Below are 25,698 nucleotides of genomic sequence, written 5' to 3'. Positions count from 1 at the left end.
CAGTTAAGCTGGGACAGAGCAAGAAATGCCATCTAAATACCAACCAAAATGCCAACCTGTGTGTGTGTATATATGTGCGTGCATTTATGCGCATGACATGCACACGTGCACACAGGGAGCTGTAGCACAGAAATATCTTGGAGCATTTCAGGGGATATGAAGCAATATGTCACTTTGAAAAAGCTCTTCTTACAGTATGTCACATCAAAGAAACATAGGTATTTAAAAGGAAGATCATCGTCAATCATAATCAAGACAATCATAATCATTTGTTACAATACAAAGGGGGAAGGGGGGTAAATAATGACCATTTTTTTATTTTGGGGTGAACTCTTCCTTTAACATTGCTGTTGCTGCATTCCATTCATGTTGCAGAACTGCTTTGTCATGATAAACTCTGTTGTTGTAATAAAGGGTAGCCTCTTACGCAGGACGTATTCTGCTCCATCATGATCAAAGTCAGCATCCTCTGGGAAGTGGTTGATCTGGGAGCACACGCCACGCTTCACCCCTACAAGCAAAAACACGGGAACGTCAGAGGTAAGACATCCTGACAACAACCCTGAGCATATGTTAATCCTGAACTGAGAAAGAACCGCATCACATACCTCCGTATAACCCCTCACACACAAAAATCTTACTGACCACAAACCTTTGAACAGTAGTGTGTATTTAACACAAGAAGTGTCTCATGGAATATCAATTGTGATCATGGTCAAATGCAGGAATGCAAATTTTCTATTATTCTTTCATAATAAAACAGGCATTGATGTGAGCTCAGATAGATAGATTTATACAGTAGATAGATAGAAAGAAAGAAAGAATACCTTTTAATGGTCTAATTTGCAATCCAATCTCTTTAAATTAGATAGGGAACTCATTTTTGGATTGTAGCTGCTGATACAGATCTAATTCTCTTAATTCATTATGTTCATTTGTTAAGATGTGGAACAGAGGAACACACACACACACATCTAGCCCTGGAGTCATCGGGGAGTGAATAGCTACCCGCTCCAGTGCTGGGGGCCTACGGCAGACAGACAGACTGACGCACTATGAGGACCTCATGACTGGTGTTGATTGATGGAGTGGGAATGTAATGGATTGATGAGACAGACGAAAGGAGAAACAGGTGTATGGGGGATTCTTTTCACAGCTGTTTTTGTCTTTTTATATTCCTCCTCTTATGGACATTAATCTGTAGGAAAGAGACGAGGGCACAAAAGGGAAAGGTGTCAGCGTAGGAGAATCTGGCATCACCATTTTGTTTCTTTGGTAAAGATACTGCAGCTCTCAGTAATGGCCTTTGTTTCTGCCATCAAGAGCACGTCATCAGACCTGCCAAGCTTGGGGAAATTATTTGAGTACCACAATAGTGTAAACCTCAGTTCACATGCTTTTGCACTACTTCGCTTCGGTTATTTCCCCACTCACCACCATATTATAAATTTATTCATAATATATATTACATTTTTTATTAAAAAACCCAACAACAATTATATAGTGAGGATATAGGAAACCTTATATATATATATAAACCCTATGGCCCGGTTTCACAGAAGGCTTAGATTAAGCCAGGAGTAGGCCTTTGTTTAATCAAGACATTTAAGTCTTAGAAAGAAAAAAAAAACATTACTGATGTACATCTTGAGACAAAACAATGGCACTGACATATTATAAGATCAGTGCAAGTTGCTTTCAGTTAAAACAGCTCAAACATGCATTTTAGTCTACTATTAAATCTACTTAGACTAGCCTTGTATGTATAAATATGTACTTTGAGGTCAAAATGTGTACCTGCTACGCAAAAGCCATACAGGTTGGCAGGTCTGCATCACCCACAATGGAAGAGCCACATATTTAAAAAAGTCAGCAGCGTGACGAGCCACTGAGCGATTTTTCCATGCTGAGTGCTTTATTGGCTTTTTTTCTGGTCGCTGAGAGTTGAGAAGTGTACAACTTTGAATAAAACGCAGAGCTCATCAGTGTCACTTTTTATCCAGCTGTCCAATCACAGTGGGGGAGGAGTGGTGAAAATACCACACCTGATTGTACTATGACTGAACAAGATTGGACAAGTTATTATTGCTAGTCTCTGATTATTCATGTCTGTAGATGGCATCTCCGAACTACCATAGAATTAATATGAAAAATAATGCTTGGAGAAATATTTCGTTTGCAAAGGACTTTTTTCAGCTGGCTAAAAATGCTTTGTTGGACACACAGCCCAAAGGCCAGCTAGGGTGTTAAAGGGATACTCCACCAAAAATGAAAATTCTCTCCTCATGCTGTTCCAGAAGTAGGCTATACTTTCTTTCTTCAGATGAACACAAATGAAGATTTTTAGAAAAATAATCTCTGTGTGTCCATATAATGTGTACAGGACCTCTAAAATTTACTTTAAAAAAAAGTGAACTACAGTAATCCATACAACCCCAGTTGATGAATCAATGTCGGCTGAAGCAAAACGATAGGTGTGTAAGGAAAATACTAATATTTTACACTTTTTACACCATAAAGTATGACTTTCAGCCAGCTGTCAAATGTGTGTTCGTGAGCTGACATAAATATCGGCATGTTGTGAGACTTGTGTGAGTAGTGAAGGTCTTCTGTGCTTCTCCATCACTTCTTATTTGAGCTTCTGAACATGCTTATAAAGTGCTGATGTTCATGTCAAGCGCGAACTCATGAACCCGTGTTTGACAGGCAGACGGATGGTTTGTAGTGTAAACGTTGTAAATAATGGTATTTTTCTCACACACGCACCTATCGTTTACGCTTCAGAAAACTGGGGCCGTACTGATTCCCGTCACGTTCACTTTGGGTGATTTTTTTTTAAGTGTCAACTTTGAAGGTTCCATCCACTTGCATTATATGGACTCACAGATATTATTATTTATTTATTTATTTTTTAATCTTTGTTTGTGTTCTTCTTAAGAAAGAAAGTCATAATACATCTAGGATGGCATGAGGGTAAGTAAATGATGAGAGAATTCATGGGAAAAGACTAGCACCAAGTCAGTATGGAAATTCAAGCTAGTCCAAATTGGTCCAATAGGAAGTTCACCTGCTTACCATAACCTTGCTTTCTCTCTTGTAGAGCCAGCGATCTAAGCCATGTTACACATGAAAGCAACTCATTAGCTTTGAGAGTAGCATTGGCCTCTGCTATATCGACTGCTACAGCAGTAGGGGAGCCTAGATGAAGGACAGGACGAGGCCCAGCATGTGTGTGCATGTCTAGAATTGAGTCGGGGTGCTGTGACAATCAGCGCATCTATCATCATGAAGCCAGTAGTATTTGCTGTTTGGACTGATTTAGCGGCAACATTTATTATGCAGATCCAAAAAAAATCCGCTTTCCACTTCACCTGCTCTTAATTGTGTTTCTACTGAGCATCTATCTGGGCTCTAATCCCTCGGGAAAGCAAGGATGTCTTGACCTCTAAACTATGCCAAGAGTGCTGTAATACTGCAGTGACCAAAGGGGCAAAAAGAAAGACGGGAAAGCAAGGCTTTAATGAGATAGAGAGAGAAACAAAGAGAGACGGACGAAAAAAGCAGGCCGCGTCGCCATGATGATTGGGAATCCAGGCTTATCTTTAATTGAATGCTTTGTTATCAGAGAGCTTAGCCATAAGGCTAAATTAGAAGAGCACAATGGCTGGCTGCAGGCGGAGCGGAGAGCGTATTACACGGGGATGAGTGAGAACATGAGGTGCTAGAACGACCCCTAAGACTACGACTGCTGTCCCTCTGTGTTGACCTCCCAATGCAATCTGCTCAGCCTTTTATTTAGGCCTTTACAGGCCTTTTTGGGCTGCGCTCCTAAATTCAAAACTCTTCAGCAGCAAACAGGTTCAGGATGTGTAGGTTTTATGATACTGTGTGTGTTAATTACCCAGACAGCAACATAGTGTCACACCTGGTACATGTGGATCCCACTAACGCATTCTCATCCTTTGGCGTCATATGTGACAAAACGGCGAAATACTACGCACATGGCACCCTTTATCGTCAATATAACACGCACTGTGATGGGTAGGTTTAGGTGTGGGGTAGGGTCTGCGTCTCATATTCACGCTAAAGGATGCCAGTCAACTTTATGACGCCTTGGGTTCGCTTGTTATATTCACGCTAAAGGGTGCCATGTGCGTAGTATTTCGCCGTTTTGTCATATGGCGTCACATATGCCGCCAAAGGATGAGAACGGGCTCATCCCACACATACCAGATGTGGGCCGGATCTGGGCCGACATTATGTTGCTGTCTGGGTATCCTTAAATGCCATTTACATGAAGAATTTAACTTCTTTTGAAATGGTTTTATCTTTTATACAGACATATTAGCTATTCTCAGAACAATTTAAAGGCACTTGTGATTGTGAAAATAGATCAATAACAAGCATTATGTGAAGCTTGTGAGATCCCATTTAATTTGATGAATAATTAAAGTAAATAATACAAATCTTATGTTTAGTATATTTTTGGAATTAAAAACATTGCCATGCCTGTAAAATGTTCCAAGACAGGGGAGATGACTATCCTCTTGCGAGGGACCCACTTCCTAAAATATAGATAATAGTGGGATATTATAAAGATAACATTTTATATTGTCACCGCAATTATTATAGATTCGATACCGTTCAAAAGTTTGGGGGTATGATTTTTTTTTTTTCAATTAATGCTTTTATTCAGCAAAGACACTAAGGCCTGGTTTCACAGACGTGGCTTATGTAGATCAAGCCAGGATTAGGCCTTAGTTAAATAAGGACATTTGAGTAGCTTTTTTTAAACATGCCTTAGAAAAAAAAACATTACTGGATTATCTTGAGACAAAACAATGGAAATGGCAAGTTGTTTTCAGTTAAAACAGCTCAAACTTGCATTTTAGACTGGGACTATCTTAAGCCTTGTCTGTGAAACCGGGCATAAACTGATCAAAATTGTCAGTAAAGACATTTATAATGTGATAAAATATTTCTATTACAAATAAATGCTGTTCTTTTTAAATTTCTTGTCATCTAAGAATCCTGAATGTATCAGTTTCCACAAAAAATCGAAAGGAGAACAACTGCTTTTAAACAATCACAAACTTTTAAACAATTGTGTATGCATACGCGTTTTTTTATATATACACAAAATTATAGGCACACTTGTTTTTCATTTCTTACTGCTAAAAACTATGGCTGTCAATAGAATAAAATAACTGTTTATCTCATAAGTCTGTGGAGTAAAAATTATACTGAAACATCATCAAAATTTGCATACGTTTTAAAAATAGCATTTATCAATGAAAAAATATTTAAACATATTTAATCGATATATTAAGCTAACACTAACTATGACAGAAAATATAAATTTTCCCCATGGTTACCAGTTTGAAAACCACTGATATAAGACTTAGTCCCATATTGTTTAATGTAGGTTACATAACTATTTTTTATTTACCATCTGATGTAATATTGTTTGTTTATTAAACTGTGGCCTAGTATATTTTTTTAAGTATAAACACTATATCAGAATAGGACTACCCTAGTGGAGGCAAATATTAATAAATCATAACCCTCCTATTCTCCAAATAAGTGCACAGAAACACAGATGCCACCCCTACAATGTAACCAAGAGCCAAGATAGTGGCTGACCCTCCAGACAACAGATCCTCCACAGGCCAGAGTGCGTCAAGGCCCCGGGGTCCTTCTTGTCTTTATTATGGGGATCATCTTGTGAGTTGTTGGCGGTGCTGTTGCAGATGAGCGCCCGCGAGTACAGCCAATAATCTGTGCCGATAGCCACCGTCATCAGGCCAAAGGATGCGAAAGCACCCACGATGGTGAGAAGGATCTGAATACCCTTCTCACACACCATGCCTACAGGAGAGAGCAAGCGATGCAAAGAGAGAGAGAGAGAGAGAGAGAGAGATACGGAAAATCACTGGTTGTCCATCAATCTCTCCTCCAATTTGTTTTATTTTATAGAATAGATATAAAGAGATGAGAAATGACTGACCTCCTTCTCTTTTTAGACTTGATTCTAATCATGCAACCTCAGCCTCAAGGCCATTCAATGCTCCAACCTGATTGGACGAAGTAGCTTACCTGATGGCGAGTTTCTGTCCTTCGACTCAATTTTGAAATCTTTCTTTTCCTCGTCAGATGAGAATGTGCTGTCCCCTCAATCCGGGCAGCATCCATCGACTGTCCTCGCACACTCCTTTTGTTCTTCCTGCACTCGTTTACTCCCCCGCTTCTCTTCTGACAGGTCGACCACAATGGAAAAGCTTGTGTTGGTCTCTTTGATCCCTTCGTATGTATGCAGTCTTACTTTGTGTCAGTTCTGGTCATTGCTGATATATAAAACAAAACCTAGAGATAGAAAAGGAAGAAAAGAGAGAGATTGTATTCCGCCGCAATTTCTTTGCCGCAAAAAGAAAACAACAAAGAAACTGTTTGGCGGAACTTTGGCAAGGAATGATTCTAAAGAACTTGGGGAGAAAGGAGCAAAGGCAGACCTACACTGTTACCATAGTAACGCTGATTTGCAAAAGCTTTAGCATGGAGAGATAGGAGGGGGGCATTGCTTTCATCCCTTGGGACGAGATAAGGGAATAACTGACAAACATGCAATTCAGCAACATTACATGAATTGGATCATTGCAATGAATCTGTAGAGACTCCCTGACCAAGCAAGAGGGAGAAGCATTACCTCACAGTGCTGGATGCTTTATGTTAACCACACCTATATGAGACACAGATGCACGCGAATGCACATACACGCACACGCACACACACACGCACAATGAAAACCTATAAAACCAGAGGACAATCGTGCAGTACGCATAATTTAGCAAACATAATTTAGCAGACATAATGCAGGGCTGCCTTGGCTGTTAATAATTTATAATGCAATATGGCACAACCATCAAAATGGGTTAAATCCTGTTCACATGGTGAGCCTCTGCAGTACAGATTTGTAACGCTCATAGAAAAATCCCTTTCGAGTAAAACATGGATGGACAATCTGAGCCGATTTCTAACGTGGCAGTGGTACATAAAAAAAAGTAACATAAAGATGCAGTTTTGCATGTGGTAGCCCAAACTACTCTAGCTAGAGACTTTATCAAGTGTAAGCTATTAGATAAGATGAAAGAGGCTGTAATAAAATAGCAAAAACAAACAAAATACAATCTGTACAAATACACAATGCAAACCATTATATGACACATACAGTATATTGATCTTCAAGATGCTGTAAAAGAGAATTATTAGGATAATAGTCCTTGTGGGAAAAAAGTACACTTTAGCATAAGCAAACTATTAAATGGAGTACTTATAATGGGAATAATATAGTTTAAAATAATATAATTAAGTGTAAATTAAATGTTATGTTTAATTGCATGTAATTGCAAATAATGAAAATGTATTATAGTTAAAATTGATATTAAATACAATTAGCTGAACTTTAGAGAGCTTTTCAGACCCATTTAAGTAGGACGTAAGTTCAAATTTATAGGTCATATCAAAATTACTTTTATTGTCTTTGAACTATGGTTAAAGTGTGCTGAAAGTGCTGACAAGCATTTTTGGTAAACTAATGTATACTTTAATGTAATTTGTTTTGAAACTTGTATGTTTTATATTTTATATATAATATAATATATTATAATTGATATTTTGTAATTACATATTTGTAAATAAGAATTAGCAATTTGGTATATTTAAAATATATTAACTTTAAATATAATATTGAATTACTGAAAATGACAATCAAGTACTTTACGTGCTTTTGGTATGTTAGTCAACACATCAAAATAATGTACTGCTTTAAAACACGACAAACGAGCATTACACCATAATGATTTAAAATGTACTTTAAAGTAAAAAAAATAATTAATTGATATTATCACAAAGCGTAGGCTACTTGTAATTAGAGTACATTTTCATGACATGATGATGACCAAGCTGGAACACGCAGGAGATAACCGGAATAATAATCAAAAAACAACCACGTAAAACATTGATGTCTAACACCAAACAAAAAACTAAGAGAACTGAAGGCTTAAATACTCAAGGGATGCTAATCAACAGAAACTGAAACAGTTGCGTAACAATCAGTAACCAAGGAAACTAACTAGTGGATACATACAGGCAGAAAGAGCAAACCAAACTAAGGGTCCGTTTACCAGACAACGATGTACTAAAAACATTTTTTTGTATACAGAAGACAACATTTCCCGTTCACATGGATCTGCAAAATCAATTAAAAATGCTGTAATATGCTGCCAGGCGAGTAGTTGGTGGTGTGACTTTGTAAAGAAACACTACACGCTTATAGACTGAACACGCATGCGCATGACGTCACTGTTTTCACAAATTCGCTTTTTTGTAGTTTTCACGGAGACAATAACAGTATTGTTCTCAAAAACTCATTTTCAAAAGTGCAAGTTTCAGGCCCCCAAAACGCTGTTGTCGTGTAAATGAACTGGCAAAATGCACAAAAAGTTTTTTGTTGAAAATGGTGTCGTTTAAACGTACCCTCAAACACGAACAAACTGAACATAAACCTGACAATTACCTTTAATCTTTAAATCTTTAATCTAATCTCTACTCACACAGTGAATACAGTTTATTTTGATCAATACAAGAATCTGTTAATAAAGCTATGAATAACGGAGACAGCAACAGTGGGTCCAAGTCTTCATCACTACAGCTCAAAGTCACATTCACAGATCACAAATGCCTCTTTTCTAGCAGTGTAATCACTGATTAATTGTGCTTTATCACATTGCCAGTGTTGAAGAAGCTTTAAAACTTCATAAATGTAGGTTGCCAAGCTACTAATAAACAAAAATAGCTAACTGCATTGAGGCAATATTTTATTATCACAAACAGAAACCAACAAATACTAACTAATATTTATTAATTTCATGAGAAAAAGAGACTTGTGGTAACACTTTTTGCATTACAATAATATCTAATATTCTATTATTGTATGCACTACAGGTGTACTATTAAAAATAGCTAACAAAAATTACTATTGCACTTCAAATATGCATATACATTACTATTACACAGCATAGTACAATGAGTAGTGAATAATTCAAAAGTTTAGTAAGTAAGATTTTCTTGTGAAATATTTTTGAAAGAAGTATCTTATGCTCACTGAGGCTGCATTCATTTGATCAAAATACAGTGAAAAATAGTTTTATTGTGAAACATTACAATTTAAAAGAACTGTTTTCTATATTAAAATGTTAAAATGTAATTTATTTCTGTGATGGCAAAGCTGAATTTTTAGCATCATTAGTCCAGTCTTCAATGTCTCATGATCCATCAAACAGTTGTGCTGCTTAATACTATTTTTGTGGAATTCTTTGATGAATAGTAAGTTCGAAAGAACAGCATTTATTTGGAACATAAACATTTCCTAACATTAAAGAGTTAATTCGCCCAAAAAATAAAGAATTTTCATCATTTACTCACCCTCATGTCGTTCCAAACTCGTAAGACTTTCGTTCATTTTTGGAACACAAATGAAGATGTTTTTATTGAAATCTGAGCGATCTCTATTGACAGCTACGCAACTATCACTTTGACGCTTCAAAAAGTTCATAGAAATCATAAAAGATTTTGAAGCGTCAAACTGGTAGTTGCGTAGCTGTCAATAGAGGGACAGTAAAATATCTTAATTTGTGTTTCTAAGATGAGTGAAAGTATTATGGGTTCGGAGCGACAAGAGGATGAGTAAATCATGACAGAATTTTCTTTTTTGTGTGAACTAACCCTCTAAATATATTTACTGTTAATTTTGATCAATTTAATGCATCATTGCTTAATACAATTATTAATTCTTCTTTTAAAAAATCTTACAGATCCTAAACATTTGAACAGTAGTGTACAATACAGCAGTAGTTCCAACTGGTGGGTCAAAACCCCCAAATGGGGTCTGTTCTCATGAAAGAAAGAAAAAAATACAATTACATAGAATGTGGCAAAATACAAAATTGAATAAATATGGCACTTAATCAAACTCTTCTCTATGATTTCATATACAATGCTAAGATACAATGCGTTTCGTGCAAAGAATAATTGGCTTCACATAGCAAATTTCAAGCTATATCAACACAAAACAGATACATAAACAGTAATGTTGCATATTCTAATCTAGTCTATGCAGTTCATCATAATATAATTTAAAAGTTTCGCAATAAGGATATTTGGGATAAATCTGGGTCCAGAAAAAAAACAAAATCAACTGAGAACCACTGCATTATAGCATTCAGAACATCATAAATACATAACAAAATATAATTATTTCCTCAAAAGAAGAATTATATTCCTCCCACAAAAACACTGCCCAAAACACCAAAAGTGTTACAGAATAATAGGCCATCATTTTTTTGTAGTTCACATGACTGCCCAGAAAGCCAGTGCGAAGTCAACAGTCCTGAGGCGTTTAACTCCACCTCTGCAGGCCACAGAAACATTAACTGAAATACACGGTTCTTCTAAATGTCAAAGTAATCAGCCTGAGAGTCGCTTAGAAGACAGTCAGCAGCTTTCAGTGTCTGTTTCAGTCTGATGCCTCTGCTATGTTTAAACTGAAGTAGGCAAAAAAGAGCATCAAACTGAGAACCACACACAACACCTCTTATGAAGCAGATTGTCTCTGTGTTTCCAAAGTCTGCCACTTACTATCGCAGTAAATACAAACATTTGGGTTGGCAGACCACAAAAAAATCACATATTTATTTACATCTATTTATAATCACACAAGGACAAGGAAAAAAATAGCAGAGAGATCCTGTTCTCATGAGACGGTCACATAATCAGCGGTGCTTCCATTCATAACTTCCCAGTTATTGCAGTCATGCGAGATTTGATTCGCAAGGCTTGGGGGGGAGGGGGAAAGAAGTGACACAAAATAACTCATTTCCACCATCATTACTTCCTCACCATACATTCGACATTTCAATGTGTATGTCAAGTAACCGATCAAAATTACAGACAATTAATACACCGTTCCGACAAATCATGTCATGACTGTGAAAGGCGAAGCCGTAATTATGGGAAACGCGTCCAATTATTATGACTCGTGAATCAAAATAATTAGCACATAAGTCCCTGCTGCAATCATGACAAAGAGCGTCAATTATGACCTCTTTTGCGTGGTTAGGAAGAGAGGGAGAACGAGCGTGAGACAGAAGCAGACAGAGACAGAATGGACAGAGCAAAAGCAATATAATCATGGAGAGTGCGAATGACATCAAACAACAGCAAGCGGCAAGCGCACTGAAGTTTGAAATACCTTTGTGCAAGGAAACACTTGAATGATTCACTTTGAAAAGTGAATAGCATTATACATCAAATGAATGCAATGAAATACTACCTTCACCTTTCTGTTTGGATGAATTTAGCGCTACTGCAGCAGCATCGTCACGCTGAGGGTGTGAGACCACACTGAGCTGAGAGGCGACATCGTTAATGAAGGATTAGAGTATAACACCTGATCCTCTCATTTCAACACACCCTTTATAACACCCCTCACATTCACACTACACTTCTTGGCTGTGGTCATACCACATACACTCTCTTTCTGCCAGCCTCACCTCCACTGTGCTCAAATTGTGGCCATGGTGTACGTCCAACTCACACTTTTTGAGTGCTATCCATACAAAATGAATGATGTGTGTACCTGTGTAGCCTTATCACGTGTCTTCTGATTGAATTTTGAAACATTGTGTTCTTTTAGCTTGAACAGTAGAGAATAGCACTAGCAAGGTCATGAGTCCGATTCAATGCATGGATTGATAAAAATGTAGAAAAGTTTGGCGTCGGTAAGAGTTGTAGCTAATGTTTTGAAAAAGGTTTTTTTTTCACTAAGGCTGACTTTATTTGACCAAAAATACAGTAAAAACAGTAATATTGTGAAATATTATTACATTTTAAAATAACTGTTTTTTTATTTAAATATATTTTAAAATGTAATTTATTCAGGTGATGCAAAGCTGAATTTCCCGCATCATTTCGTCTTCACATGATCCTTCAGAAATCATTCTAATATGCTGATTTGCTGCTCAAGAAATATTTCTTACTATTATCAATGTTGAAAACAGTTGTAGCCTACTGCTTACTATTTTTTTGTGAAAACTTCAAAAGCACATTTATTTAAAATAGAAATCTTTTGTAACATTATGCATACTGTCACTATTGATCAATTTAAAGTGTTCACTCAAAAATCAAGCAGAGCGTCAGTTCTGGCAGGTAGCGTTAGTCAAGCTCGCATCAGCTGACTCTCAGCTGATCCACATCTACCAATAGGAATACAACGCCTATCACTGTATATATACATATATAAGCTCCTTCAGTATTATCAGCAGCTATCGCGTTTCTCAGGAGCTAATTACCCTCCTCCATCCCCAGCTCCTCCTCTCACACAGTAAGGAAATTCTCTAATTATGCTGTACTTTAAAATCTCGAATTAATGATATCTGCATACCTTCATGTTGTTTCTGTTCTGTTTATCCTAAGGTGGTTATTGCTGCTCTCCCTGCTCTTATCCATGCTAGGTTGCATGGATGCACAGGGAGTTCTTGCCCAGAACGGAACCATATAATGCCAATCGAAACTGTATGCTAATTGTCAATCGTATTTGACGATAGTGGTCCTGACACAAATTACAATTCTGTCATAATTTACTCACCCTCAAATTGTTCCAAACCTGTATGAGTTTCTTTCTTCTGTTGAACACAAAAGAAGGTATTTTGAAGAATGTTGGTAACCAGATAGTTGATTGATTGGCCCCATTGACTTCCATAGTAGGAAAAAAATACCATGGAAGTCAATGGGTGCCGTCAACAGTCTGGTTACCAACATTCTTCAAAATATCTTCTTTTGTGTTCAACAGAAGACAGAAACTCATACAGGTTGGGAACAACATGAGGGTGAGTAAACAGAAAAACAGATGACAGAATTAAAATTTTTGGGTGAACTATCCCTTTAATGCATAGGCCTACATGCTCAATAAAAGTATTAAATCTTACTACAACTTTTGAAAAGTTGGGTATTTTACCTTAAATGCAATGCATGTCGCTGATATTAAAAGTGTCTGTCAAATGTGAAAGATTATTTGATTCTGCATTCTAACATTTTAATTGTACTTACTAAAGAATGGATATATAGCTATTTTATTTTTTCATTAGTAAAGATAATTAAGTTTAGGCTAGTCTCGCATGTCCTTAACTAAATAGCATTATGTCTAGTTCCCACTGCTTAATCTGGCTGACCTGTCTACTGCCGACTGCCTCCTTTTAACTATCTAATGACAAATGACAGACCGGAAGTCAGTAATTTCCAGTGCAATATTACAGGAACTTTTGCAGTAAGACCTTATGCAACCACTCGACCAGATGTGATGTAAGGCCTATTCTAATCAAAATCAAAAGCGCATGGTGAGAATTACCAGTATATTTGTTCTAAAATGTGAGCTTTAAACATTATTTATGTAATATTAGTAGAATAATAATGTCGGAAATAATTTATTACATAATTATTTACATGGATCAGCCCTACTTTGCTTTTCTTTCAGATGTGTTGGCAATCATTTGTTTTGTATGTATTTTCATTTTTCATTCATTTTAACATGGTGAATAAGCAGAGAGCATGAAAAATGTGAAAGTTCCAAGCGAATGGAACTGCAACAATTGTATGTAAATGTCGAAGATAGTAGAAAGTCGGCACTGGAACAGACCATGTCTGGTCGACATGTAACCAACCACAGTTTGCATTGTTTTTAAGTGCTGTTTAAGACCAAGTTTATCTGAAATAGAATATACCACAACAACACACAATTATGTGGCTGTCTCAAACAGAAAACACTGGGGAAAAAGCAGGAAATGTGTAGACTGATTCCACAATCATATATTTTGTCCCTCCAAATGCAAAAAGTACATTAATACAGACATAGCTCAGAAAATAAAGCGAAATCTGAAGTTTTTCTTGTGAATATCTAGTTAACTTGCCATGAAGTGACTCAAATCTTTGAATATCTTTTAGGTTTTAATATCATCTGAGGCTGAGAGATGGGAAATTTATTTTCCTTGAACTGGTTATTTCGGACAGTTCGTTTCAATGAACCGGTTCTAAAAAACCCAATTCACTAGTTAGTTTACGTAATCACACGATGACGTCACAAATACATAATTCTATCATTAAAGCACCCAACAATTATGTGAAACACGGATATTTTACATGTGTAAAGCATACGTTAATAAATCTTAAAATAAGTCTTAATCAACTTTTTACATAAACCATTAGAACCTATAAAACCTCATAAATTTCGACCCCTCACTCAAGTAAACTACTGGGTCATGCATGCTAATAACAGCAGCTCATTGGTCATTTCCAGCTCTAGTCGTCTGTCAGTCAAAAGATCGATTTATATGATAAACAGATTGAATTTTTATTCACAAACATTCATCAACTCACACAGTTATGAAACAGAAGCTCAAGCATGTTCACTTGACCTGTGAGACCAATGAGGTTCATTCTCATATGTTACGCAGTTTGAGCTTCCGCAAGAACCTTGAAACGTAGACCAAACAGGGAATGAATGTGAGGGATGAACTTATAAAGCTGACACGGATTAACTAATAATGACTGTAACCAAGGAGATAGATGAGTGGCGGGAATACGCAGCGGCGACCCCCCAAGAATGAAGCGAGGACCCTGAGGGCTGAGGATGAGGTGGTGTGACCGAGGCGATGACTGAGGGAAGGCGGAGCCGAAGGGGTGGATGGCAGCGAATGGCCCGCAAGTCCGCAGCGGATGCATGGCGAGGTCTGACCCAGGCGGAGCCGACGGTCACAGCACCTCAACCTCAGCCCTCAGGGTCCTCGCTTCATTCTCGGGGGGTCGCCGCTGCGTATTCCCGCCACTCATCTATCTCCTTGGTTACAGTCATTATTAGTTAATCCGTGGTTTGTTCCAGTGCCGACTGCGAACGGCCGAAGGTCAACGCTAGAGTCGAGGGAGGAAGGAGCGCAGAAGCAGAAGCCAGGGTGACGTGTCGAGGTGAATCTGAGTGCTCTGAGGGTGGAGTCGGAGCCACGGTCTCATACTGCCCAGGAGAGATCGGTTCCTCGCAGGTCCAAGGTGGAACCACGCCACTGATAGGAGGTGACACTGATGGACCAATGGGAAATTGATGACGACTGGGTGGTAACAGGGGTTGAGGACTGAGGACAGGCATATAGAGACGCACAGAATCCAATAATAAATAAAGTGCTACCAACAGCAGTTAGAAGAGGTGGTCGGAGAGGGAGGCTGGGCATGGTTAACATGACTGAAGACAATTGCCCTACAGGTAAATTCATGGAGTAAAGGGGATCCATCTCTCCACTCCTTTGAAAAATGTCCATAGAGTCTTGCTGGTACTCTCTTTCAATGGCGGGAGGGTGGACAGGGCTCGCTTCTATTCCCTCGAACTCCACGAGAACTCCCACGGCGATGGACGGTGTTGCTGGCTCACACCCCGGGTCAGACTCTGAGATGCTTCGGCTCCGGGGCGATGGTGGGCGCTGTCCTCTCTTTGTCGGGTTCTGGCTCATACATCGCGGCAGGCAGAAGCTTTCCAGCAAAGTCCTTGAGTTTCTGGAAGGTCTACGGGATGTTAATAGTTAACCCCGATCCAATACAGTGATTTCAGGGTCTCGTCGTTGTAAGAGGTACAGACGGCGAGACGGCAAAACTCCACGGTGAAGTCCAAGATGGTATGACTGCTTCTGGCCAACGCACCAATCCTTGCTGCCAAATCCATTTTGTTGGTTCAGTCTTCTTTAAGGCATGCGTGTAGATAGGCAGATGCAGACAAGGATGAATAAAGTTCAAACACACGGTTTAATAGAATAGTCCCAACAGGTATGAGTCTAAACAGGCAGCAAGGTACACAAACATAACATGAAACGTAGACCAAACGGAGAATGAATGTGAGGGATGAACTTATAAAGCAAACACAAACAAGGATAATTAATAGAACACAGCTGACACGGATGAACTAATAATGACTGTAACCAAGGAGATAGATGAGTGGCGTGAATCTGAACAAAGACATGTGACAAATGACAACAACCTGAAAGTCCATGAAAACAACACTAAACAGAACATAATGTGACAGCATGTTTGAGCTTCTGCACGGACTAATGAGGTTCATTCTCGTGTGTTACGCAGCCCGTTTGAGCTTCCGCAAGAGGCTTATTCTCATGCGTCAATCAAGTTCGACTGAGCTTCTGTTTATGTTCGCTGATCAATGTTAATATGTGAATAAAAGACTAAATTAAATCTGTTCATCATGATTGATAAAGTGATTGTGTCTCTTCAGAAAATGGACACCCGATTCATATGTATTAGAATTACAATCTTTTTATGAACGCTTTGAAGCATCAAAGTGGTAGTTGCGTAGCTGTCAATAGAGGGACAGACAGCTCTCAGATTTCATCAAAAGGATTTGTGTTCCTAAGATTAAAGTAAGTCTTAAGGGTTTTGGAACAACTTGAGGGTGAGTAAATAAAAGCAGAATCTTCATTTTTGGGTGAATTAACCCATTAACCTACAGTTGTAATCGAAATTATTACATTAATCGGTAATCGGAATTATAACCCCCATTGCAAATCAGGTTTAATGGCCAAATTGACAGACTTTCAGCTGTTTGCAATGAACAAATCAAACCAAAGTAATTGAAATAGCTCAACACAACACATTTTTCAAGTGGTTCCCCCAAATTCAACTGAAAATGCAACTTTTAATGACTTCTGCAGTCTCAAAATTATTCAACCCCTTCATGTCAAGCATTTTTAGTTTTTAGTAGAACACTCTTTTGCTGTTACGACCTTTTGCAAATGAGATGTATAACCAGACACCAGCTTCTGGCAGCGTTTCTGAGGAATCATTCCTCATGAGCAATGGCCTCCAGTTCAGTAATATTCTTGGGTTTGCGTGCTGCAACCCCCTTCTTCAAATCCCACAAGAGATTTTCTATGGGGTTCAAGTTAGGTGACCATGAAGGCCCTGTTGGAAGGTCCAAATGACAGCCCAGCTTCAGCTTCCTCACTGATGGCATTAAGTTTTCTCCTAGGATTTCCTGATACTTTAATGAATCCATCTTGCCTTCCACACACTGAAGGTTTCCAGTGCCACAGGATACAAAGTAGCCCCAGAGCATCACCGAGCCACCACCATGCTTTAAGGACAAGTTCGGTATTTTACACTTAAAGAACTGTGCTCGCACACATAGAGACATTGAAAGATTCAGAAATTACATGAAATGAGGTGTTCATTTCAGATCATGTTTTCTCTCAAAGACTGAACTCTTTGCTAAATCTTTAAAGGGGCATTCGGCAACCCTAGCTATTTCTTTGCTGATTATCACTTTTGTTGTTGCATGTTTTGTCAACAAGCTCCCCCTGCAGCTGTGAGGTGTATATTTCACAACAAAGTCTTAAAAAAAAATCACTTACGGCACCTTTCTCCCCCTTTCTACCGCTGCTCATGTGCATTTGTTATTATCGGAGCCGGCCAACTTTATCGTGTGGAGCTATGTCTACCGAGGTGGGTAATACATCATACACATTGAGGGCGGCGTGTGTGTTTATGTCAAATTGCCATAAAGCAGTTTGTGTTACTCGCTCGTTCTCGCTTCTCACAAGACTTCCTATTTCCAACTTACAGGGACGTTAATCCTCATGTTGCAAGGTTGGTTTTCCGCCTAGGAACGTTGGGCGGAGTGGGGAAAGTCACCATTCTCACCAGAACAGGTTATTAAACCATCCAAATGATTTCTAAACGGTTTTATTAAGCTGAAATAGTTGCCGGATGCCCCTTTAAGTAATTAGTTATTTAACAGACACATTTATTCAAAGTGACTTACAGTATACTTTTTATTACATGGACCGTCTCCCCCAAGCAACTTTAGTTAAAGTGGCTTGCTCAAGAGCACAATAGTGATAGATAGTTAATGGATCGCTTGTTTCTCTTACCAGGCAAGCTCAAGCTGACATGACCAATATTATGAAGGAAAGAATGTGTAAGTCTGTGAAAAGACAAGAGCTGTGATGGGCCAGCAGGCAGTATATTTATACACATGCATTTTGCATAAACATGTAAGGCTTCCAGGAAGAAGTCACCTTAAAGATTCAAATTCAACAGTCAGAACACAGCACAAAGCACAAGATCACATATAGTTTAATAATAAATCCATTTAAGCCCCACCAAAACAGTTAACAGCCAATTCATGCACTGATCTACTGTTATTTATTACATTAATCACAGTATCAAACTTCAGTTTCAGTTGAGTTAATCCAATAGATTCATTCAAAAATACATCTACACAATTCCAAAACTGGTTTCACAAACCAGCATAAATCTGATCACATGTACTACTGTTCAAAAGTTTAGAGCCATAGTAATTAATCTTCAGCGAGGATGCATTAAAATTGATCAAAGGTGACGTTAACACTTTTCAATGTTTCAAAAGATTGGTTAAAAAGATTTCAACTTTTTATTCATCAAAGAATCATAGTTTCCACAAACAAATATTAAGCAGCAACATTAAAAAAAAAATTAAATAGAAAACGTATGTAATGATGCTGAAAATTTAACTTTGTCATCCCAGGAATAAATTACATTTTAAAATGTACTAAAATAGAAAAAAATTATTGTAAATTGCAATAACAAAAGTTTTACTGAAATATTGATAAAAAAAAATGCAGAATTGGTGAGAACTTCTTTCAAAAACATAAAAAATCTTACCAAACCCAAACATTTCAGTGTATATATGTAATATCACCACATGTGGCTAGAACTGAATTTCACCAAAAGGTTGTTGTCATTAAATATGAGAGAACTTAAACAAAACCAAATTAAACAGTTTGATTAATTAAGTTCAAATCTCCTCGCATTCAGACAACACAACTGTCAGGATTTCGTCACTTCTGTCTAGTTTATATGTTGGTTTGGTGACAGAGCTCTGACACTCCCGGTTTGTCATGTGCTTGTGTTATAGTCCTGTTTGTTGTGAGAATGTGGCTTGTCATTTCCTTACCCCCTTTTGTTTGCTTCCCTATTTATTCTCCCTGTGTTTGCAGTCCTGTGCTGGTTCGTCATCTATGTATCCTCGTGTCCCTGTTTCCTGCCATAGTTTTGTTGTATCTTGAGGCCTGTCCTGTTTTCCCCCACGGGGAGTTTTTGTTTGTATTTTGTTTCATTTTTATTATTTAATAACCTTCATTCCTGCACTTGAATCCTCACTTCACTATTTCACCATTCCGTGACATTATGAACCAGCCAACATGAGGATTCAGCGGAGGAAGGACTCTCACCATCCACCGGTCTCCCCTGTCTACTGCCCTTTCTTCAGGACCTTGAGTTTCCTCCATCAACAGGGGACTGACGTGAGGGAGTTTGCCCTGAAGTTCAGCGCTGCTGGAGAGGGACTAGGGCTTGGTGATGCAGCTCTTAAGGACTTGTTTAGTTACGCCCTTGATGAGCCCATCAACTTCTGGAGAATGAGAGGGCTGGATCATTTGAAGTTTGAGGAATTTGTGAATTCTCCACCTAAGGAAGTTGCAGTCTCCCCAGAGTTGGCAGTAAAAGCTGCAGTTCCCCCAGAAATGGCAGTTATTGCTGCTTTTGGCAAATGCAGAAATGGCAGCTATTGCTGGGTTATTCCTACACCACCTCACAAGCATAGGAGGAAGGCTCCTGTTACTCCCCCTAATTCGGCAGTCCAGGAGGACCCGACTTCGGGGGTCTCAAGTCCGGTGGTCCGGGAGGAACCGACTTCGGGGGTTTGAAGTTCGGTGGTCTGGGAGGACCCGACTTCGGTGGTTTCAAGGCTGGTGGTCCAAGAGGACCTGACTTCGGGTGTCTCAAGTCCGGTGGTCCAGGAGGACTCGACTTCGGCGGTCCCATGCCCGTTTGTCCCAGAGCTGTCCACTCTCCCTGTTGCGGCCCCAGTGGTGGCCGAAGAGCCTAAAGCACCGCCGCGCTCTCATAGACGGAGGAGGAGGAGGAGGAGGAAGGCATCCTCCATCCCAGAAGGCATGAAGACCAGGCCCAAGCTCTTAGCCCGGCCGGCACCGCCCAAGCTCCTTGCCCTAGTGGTGCTGTCCAAACTCCTTGCCTTGCCGACGCCGCCCAAGCTCCTTGCTCTGCCAGCGCCACCCAAGGTACTTGCCCTGTCGGCCCCGCCCATACAGCCTGTCAAGACTGTATTTCTTCACGTCAGGTCGGCCGAGCCAGAGCTTCTTCATGTCAGACCTGCTGAGCTAGAGACCGTGCTCGTCATGCCTGCCGAGCCTGAGCATCTAGGGGTGTGACAGTTATTATATAACCGTGAGACCGACGGTTATAGTTGAACACCGTCATTAGAACTCTATAACCGCCAAAACCGTGTTATTAAAATATTTTTTACAAACATTTTTTATCATAGAGAATGTTTAAATACTAATATCAGCTTACGAGGGAAACGGAGGCGGAGTCAGTGGTGCTTCAGAGGCTACCGCTGCTGGAGATGATTCGGGAGAGGTGTATGTGTGCCCCTTTACCGATCAGAGCGCGCGCTGACACGGAGTAAAGCCTTGTTTATACTCGAGGCGTCCGTTTCTTTTATTGTCTATGGTCCGCACGAGCGCGAAGGTGCGTGCGGCAAAAATGACACGTTCGGTGCGCAAGACCGGCAAGACCTCGTTTCACTGTTGCTGTGTGCAAGGCTTTTTTAGCAACAGCGCGCGCGCGGCGCCGCATACGAGGATGAACGACTTCAAGCCGAATCTGCCCGAGCATGTACGTCTCACCGCACCGGCACCCAGTTTGCGCGTCTAAATTGCAGTTCATTGCAAAGTTTTTTTGTTAAAGTTTTGTTTACTCTGTGTGATTCATTTAATGGAAAGCACATTCACTTCTAGTCGTCTTGCTGTTAATTTTAAATAAACGTAGAGCAAGTAGCTAATCAGTGTCTGCTCGTTTATTCAAACTAAGTTGTCCTATTAATAACAGACGAAGGTCGCAACGCACCAACCCCCAACCCCACCTGCCTTCCCTCGTTACCCCCTTTTGTTTGCTTCCCTATTTATTCTCCCAGTGTTTGCAGTCCTGTGCTGGTTTGTCATCTATGTATCCTCGTGTTCCTTTTTCCTGCCACAGTTTTGTTGTATCTTGAGGCCTGTCCTGTTTTCCCCCACGGGGAGTTTTTGTTTGTATCTTGTTTAATTTTTATTATTAAATAACCTTCATTCCTGCACTTGAATCCTCGCTTCACTATTTCACCATTCCGTGACAACAACCAAGCACATCTAGGCTTAATTCCTTAACATAGAATATATCTCCCCTGGCCTGCACTCACATCATTTTAAGGGCATCTGATAGGTGTTTGTATGAATTGTACAGTAGCAGGCATGTCAGTACTGCTCAGGTATAATCCTTCTAAATTAATAAATCTGTTTCTTTTATTTCAGATAATTTATTTTCAGATAAACTTCAGAAATAAAGATCACTTGCCAGGAGGCAGTTGCTCAATGAATGATGAACAATCATATAGTTCTAGTTATGCAGCAGTATCTGTAAAGGAAGCTCAAAGGAAAAGAGAGTGAGTCAGGATTTTCATTTAGTTTGCTTAACCTGGATGTCCGTATCTCCTCCCACAAGCAATTAACAGTCTCTAAACAAGCGCCATTACCTTGTTTCTTAATTCCTTTTGAGATCCAGGCAAAGAATGTATGAACCAACTGAATGAATCTTTTTTTTTTGCTTACAGCTTGCTATAGGTTCTGTTTGATGACTATGCACGAAGGAAACAAACGATCACAGTCTGTCTCTTGCACTCTGTTGCGTCTGTATTTAAGGTATTTAAGGATTCTCATTCCATGAAAGTGTCTGTCCCATTTGGGAGTGACGAAAGGGAGAGTTAATTATCACAGCTCTAAGGACAATCCAAAAGCCTCAATGGATGTGTATGAGGCGATGAGAGTGTATGTGTTGTTTGATTCCACACTAAATTAGAATCTGACAATTCTGAGATATATATATATATCCCGTTCAAATGAAGTCTCTATTTATTTGATCAAAAGTGCAGTATTATTACAATTTTCAACAACTTTTCTATATTAATATATTTTAAATGTAATTTATACCTGTGATGGTAAAGCTGAATTTTCAGCATCATTACTCCAGTCTTCAGTGTCACATGATCCTTCAGAAATCATTCTGATATTCTGATGTGCTGCTCAAGAAACATTTCTAATTATCAATATTAAAAACCGTTGTGCTGCTTAAAATGTTTGTGGACAACAGGATGATGATTCTTTGATGAATACAATTTATTTGACTTATTTTTTGGAACAATGTTCAAATGTTTTTATTGTCAATTTTGATCAATTTAATATATATTAATATAAAATTAATTATATTATATTATTTGATCACATAACAATGATTTTGCTCTGCTAGATTCAATCGGTTGCATGCTGATGGCAGATTTCTGTAGTATTTAAATCCAAAATGTTTCAAGAACTCTCAAAAATGTTTATTTTCATGAATTCAAAATCAGATCGAGTAAAGAGAATGTGTATTTGGCGTGCTGTCCGAAAACAGGGCTTTGAGCTTTGTATTTTGGCCTGAACCCAGAGTGCTCCCCCTGTATTCCTGGCTGTGATAGGAACCAGCCAAGAGGGATGCTGAAAACTGTCGAGGACTGTGCATATTTGGCCCCCTCTCATGCTGTTTGGATAGACGTGTTAATTGCTGATTGGAATGAGGTGTTGATTGGATAGATCATTTGAACGTGTTCCTCCCGAACTTTCCTAATGAAACATAATTTATTAAATATCACTATTGGCATTAACTGCTTGAAAAAGACATCAGTCATCTCTCCCAAAAATGGTTTAAAATTAGTACTATTGCATCATTGCACTAGGGTAAAAGTAAGCACACCGCAAACAGATGTTGCCTGACTCATCTGATGTCACTGTCTGTTAAAAAGCCAGACTAATACAACCATGAACAGGACCTGAACTGCACTGACCATAAACAGTCAATATATGAACAATAGCTAACTTCTAAATCTGTTTTAACTGTGTAAACCTCATCACTAATGTAGTTTGTGAGAAAAACTCTTTTGCCGGTGTTGTTGCGAGGATATAGCTTTGCTATAGACAGCATTGATCGGGGGTATGAGGGGTCAGTTCACTCCACTTTGTTTTTCTGCTGCAGTATGGCTGTTTTAAAAGCTGTATTGGTCTAGTGGGAAAGAACAAGTGTGCCTGGGAAAGTGTCACGACTAACACAATGTGCAATTCATGAGATGGCATAGAAAAGAAAAGCCAATTGCTAAAACAATCCATGGCTTGATCATATTTCACCATTTATCAGTTTCAAAACCATGCAGAGACTTCCACTTGCAAATATAAAATCTGTCATTTACAGCTGCAGGACTTCTTATTTTTACAGTTCACTTCTTTAAATTATACAGAGAATAAAGGAGATAATCTCAGTCAGGGGTCCGCTCTTTAATAATAGCAAAAAGGCCGTCCGCTGGGTTTCTTTTCCTTTGTTGTATTCAGTTCCTGTATAGATCGTGGGAAAATGGTGTTGGTACAGCAATGCTGACACAGGACTCTTCAGAGTATTATATAATTATGATCCCAGGAGACGCAATCTGCTTAAACAGACTCCTCCAACGGAGAGCCATACAACCTGAGCCCTGACCAGGTGCTTTCTTTCATTAAAACATTTCTGTGTGGTCATAGGCCATGTAAACGGTGGAGGTATATCTTAGGCTTCCTGTGAGCACACAACTATGTTGATTAAGGTTTCAGTGCCAAAGCCAGACACTGCCATCACTAGCTTGTGCTGTGTGTTTTTTAACTGATTCATTCATTTTTATTACAGTATATCGTACAATATGACACTGAATGGGAGACATATTACTACTTGTAAAATGGGCAGGTGAAATCAAAGTGCAAATAAGCAATATTTCCACACATTCATAATGAGAGTTGACAGGAATCCACCGTACGTCTTTTTTAGTAACATTTACATTAAAAACAGGCAGCTCTAGTTACCAGAATGTTGCTGTAAAAATACACTGACACTGTTAAAGGCATTATGGGATGGCATTTTTAGTGAAAGTATACTTTACACTTTGCAATTAAGTGAAGTTTGGCTACTGTACGTATATATATATATATATATATATATATATATATATATATATATATATATATAGTTAATTTATATGTTAATGCACCGACCTGTTTCAGCTAGTGATAGTTGCTTTTTACAGTGCAATGTAACAGAGGGCAGACCACATGTCTTAGAGTTCATGAAAACTGTCAAATACAACCATAAACATAAACTAATAAATTTAAACATACATCACCTGATAACTAAAAAAAGAAACTTTACTAGAAATATATTTTTCCTTCAGTTTGGTTTACAACATTTGCCAGTAGAATTATGTATTGTCTTAAAATGGGCACTTAAAACTTACACTTAACCAATTAACAGGATTTGACTGCATTTTAATATCCAGACGCCTCTATGTAGAACTCTATCATCTATCAGTGTGACCAGTGCTTTTTTCCTTTGAAAATTGCCTGATGCTGAAATAGAGGCCTCTTGACAGCAAAAGCCATGTTCCTCATGTCACGAGATGTGATTGAAACGCATGGATCAAACATGCACGAGCAGGGCTGTGAAAAGGTCCACGCTCGTGATCAGTGAGATCAGATAAATGGTCAGGGTGAAGTGTGGGAGTTGACAGGGGGAGGCTGGGCGCTGATGCGAGCCGCAGTGCATTCATTAGAGGAGCCCGACACCGAAAATGGACGCCTTTCTCTATAAAAAGCCCTTCATTCTCGCTTCAAAATGCTAAAAGGACAGGATGTGTCCAATGGACCACAAGAGACTTGTTCTTGAAGTATATCAGTGATATCAGTGTGTTTGTTTCATCGAGCTCCAGATAAGAGGAGTTTATGCTGCACATGCATAATGAATGCGAGGATGCGCTTGCAGACCCACTATGAAGACGATTTCATCATTTATCACATGTTTCCCCGTTCGGTTTGATTTAACACACATTTGCAGATACAACCAAACGCAGGCGAAAAGCTTTGAGAAAATCGACAGCTGAGGTTTGCAAGTTTGCATTTTGGCATCGATTGACCGCTCTTTACATTCCACATGGACACACACATGCAAACGGAAACATCCAAACAGTCCCCGAAAATCGCGAGCACACACGCAGACTACAGAAAATCTGAGATTATTGCTTACCAGTTTAGTTTGTCTCCGGTTTGAAGACCGTCGGCTCCCAAAGAGGAAGACGAGGACAGATAATTGCATATCAAGAGAAATGGACTGTAAACGAGTTAGCAAGCAAAGAAAATAATGGCGGGGTTTGCTCGTCTCGGGGACTGACGCTTTTAAAATATCGTCAAGTAATAATAAAAAAAACACACAGTTACAAATGTGAATCTCTCTCAAGACATATAGTATATAGGAGAGATATTCAACGCGCACACGTTTCCACGTCACTCGAACACGGATTTGTCTAGAGCGTGTAGCCAATGCGTGTGCGCGACTGCGTTTCCCCCGCCCGCGCCGCAACCCTTCACTCGCTCTATCCGTCCCTTTCCTTACCCCCTGTGT

At 39.1% G+C, this 25,698-nt stretch overlaps 1 protein-coding gene across 4 annotated transcripts in view; it reads right to left on the bottom strand.

Annotated features, from left to right (window-relative positions):
• Positions 1 to 25,698, bottom strand: part of cacng8b (calcium channel, voltage-dependent, gamma subunit 8b) — a 27,717-nt gene extending 2,019 nt beyond the window's left edge. The window contains exons 1-5 of one of the 4 annotated variants that reach the window (XM_077209724.1): positions 11,607 to 11,638; positions 11,387 to 11,462; positions 6,097 to 6,363; positions 5,644 to 5,868; positions 428 to 511 (exon numbers count right to left, since the gene is read on the bottom strand). In XM_077209724.1, coding sequence (XP_077065839.1) covers positions 428 to 511; positions 5,644 to 5,866 — 307 coding nt within the window. In that variant the 5' untranslated portion in view covers positions 5,867 to 5,868; positions 6,097 to 6,363; positions 11,387 to 11,462; positions 11,607 to 11,638. Of the gene's footprint in view, positions 1 to 427; positions 512 to 5,643; positions 5,869 to 6,096; positions 6,364 to 11,386; positions 11,463 to 11,606; positions 11,692 to 25,323 lie in introns of those variants that run through there. The other 3 variants (XM_077209723.1, XM_077209722.1, XM_077209725.1) reach the window with 3 other exon arrangements.

Source organism: Siphateles boraxobius, unplaced genomic scaffold (assembly GCF_051911475.1).
Source record: "Siphateles boraxobius isolate OS27281-9 unplaced genomic scaffold, OSU_SipBor_1 12, whole genome shotgun sequence".
In the NCBI taxonomy this organism is placed as follows: Eukaryota; Metazoa; Chordata; class Actinopteri; order Cypriniformes; family Leuciscidae; genus Siphateles; species Siphateles boraxobius.
This window is presented reverse-complemented; position numbering and strand designations above follow the sequence as displayed.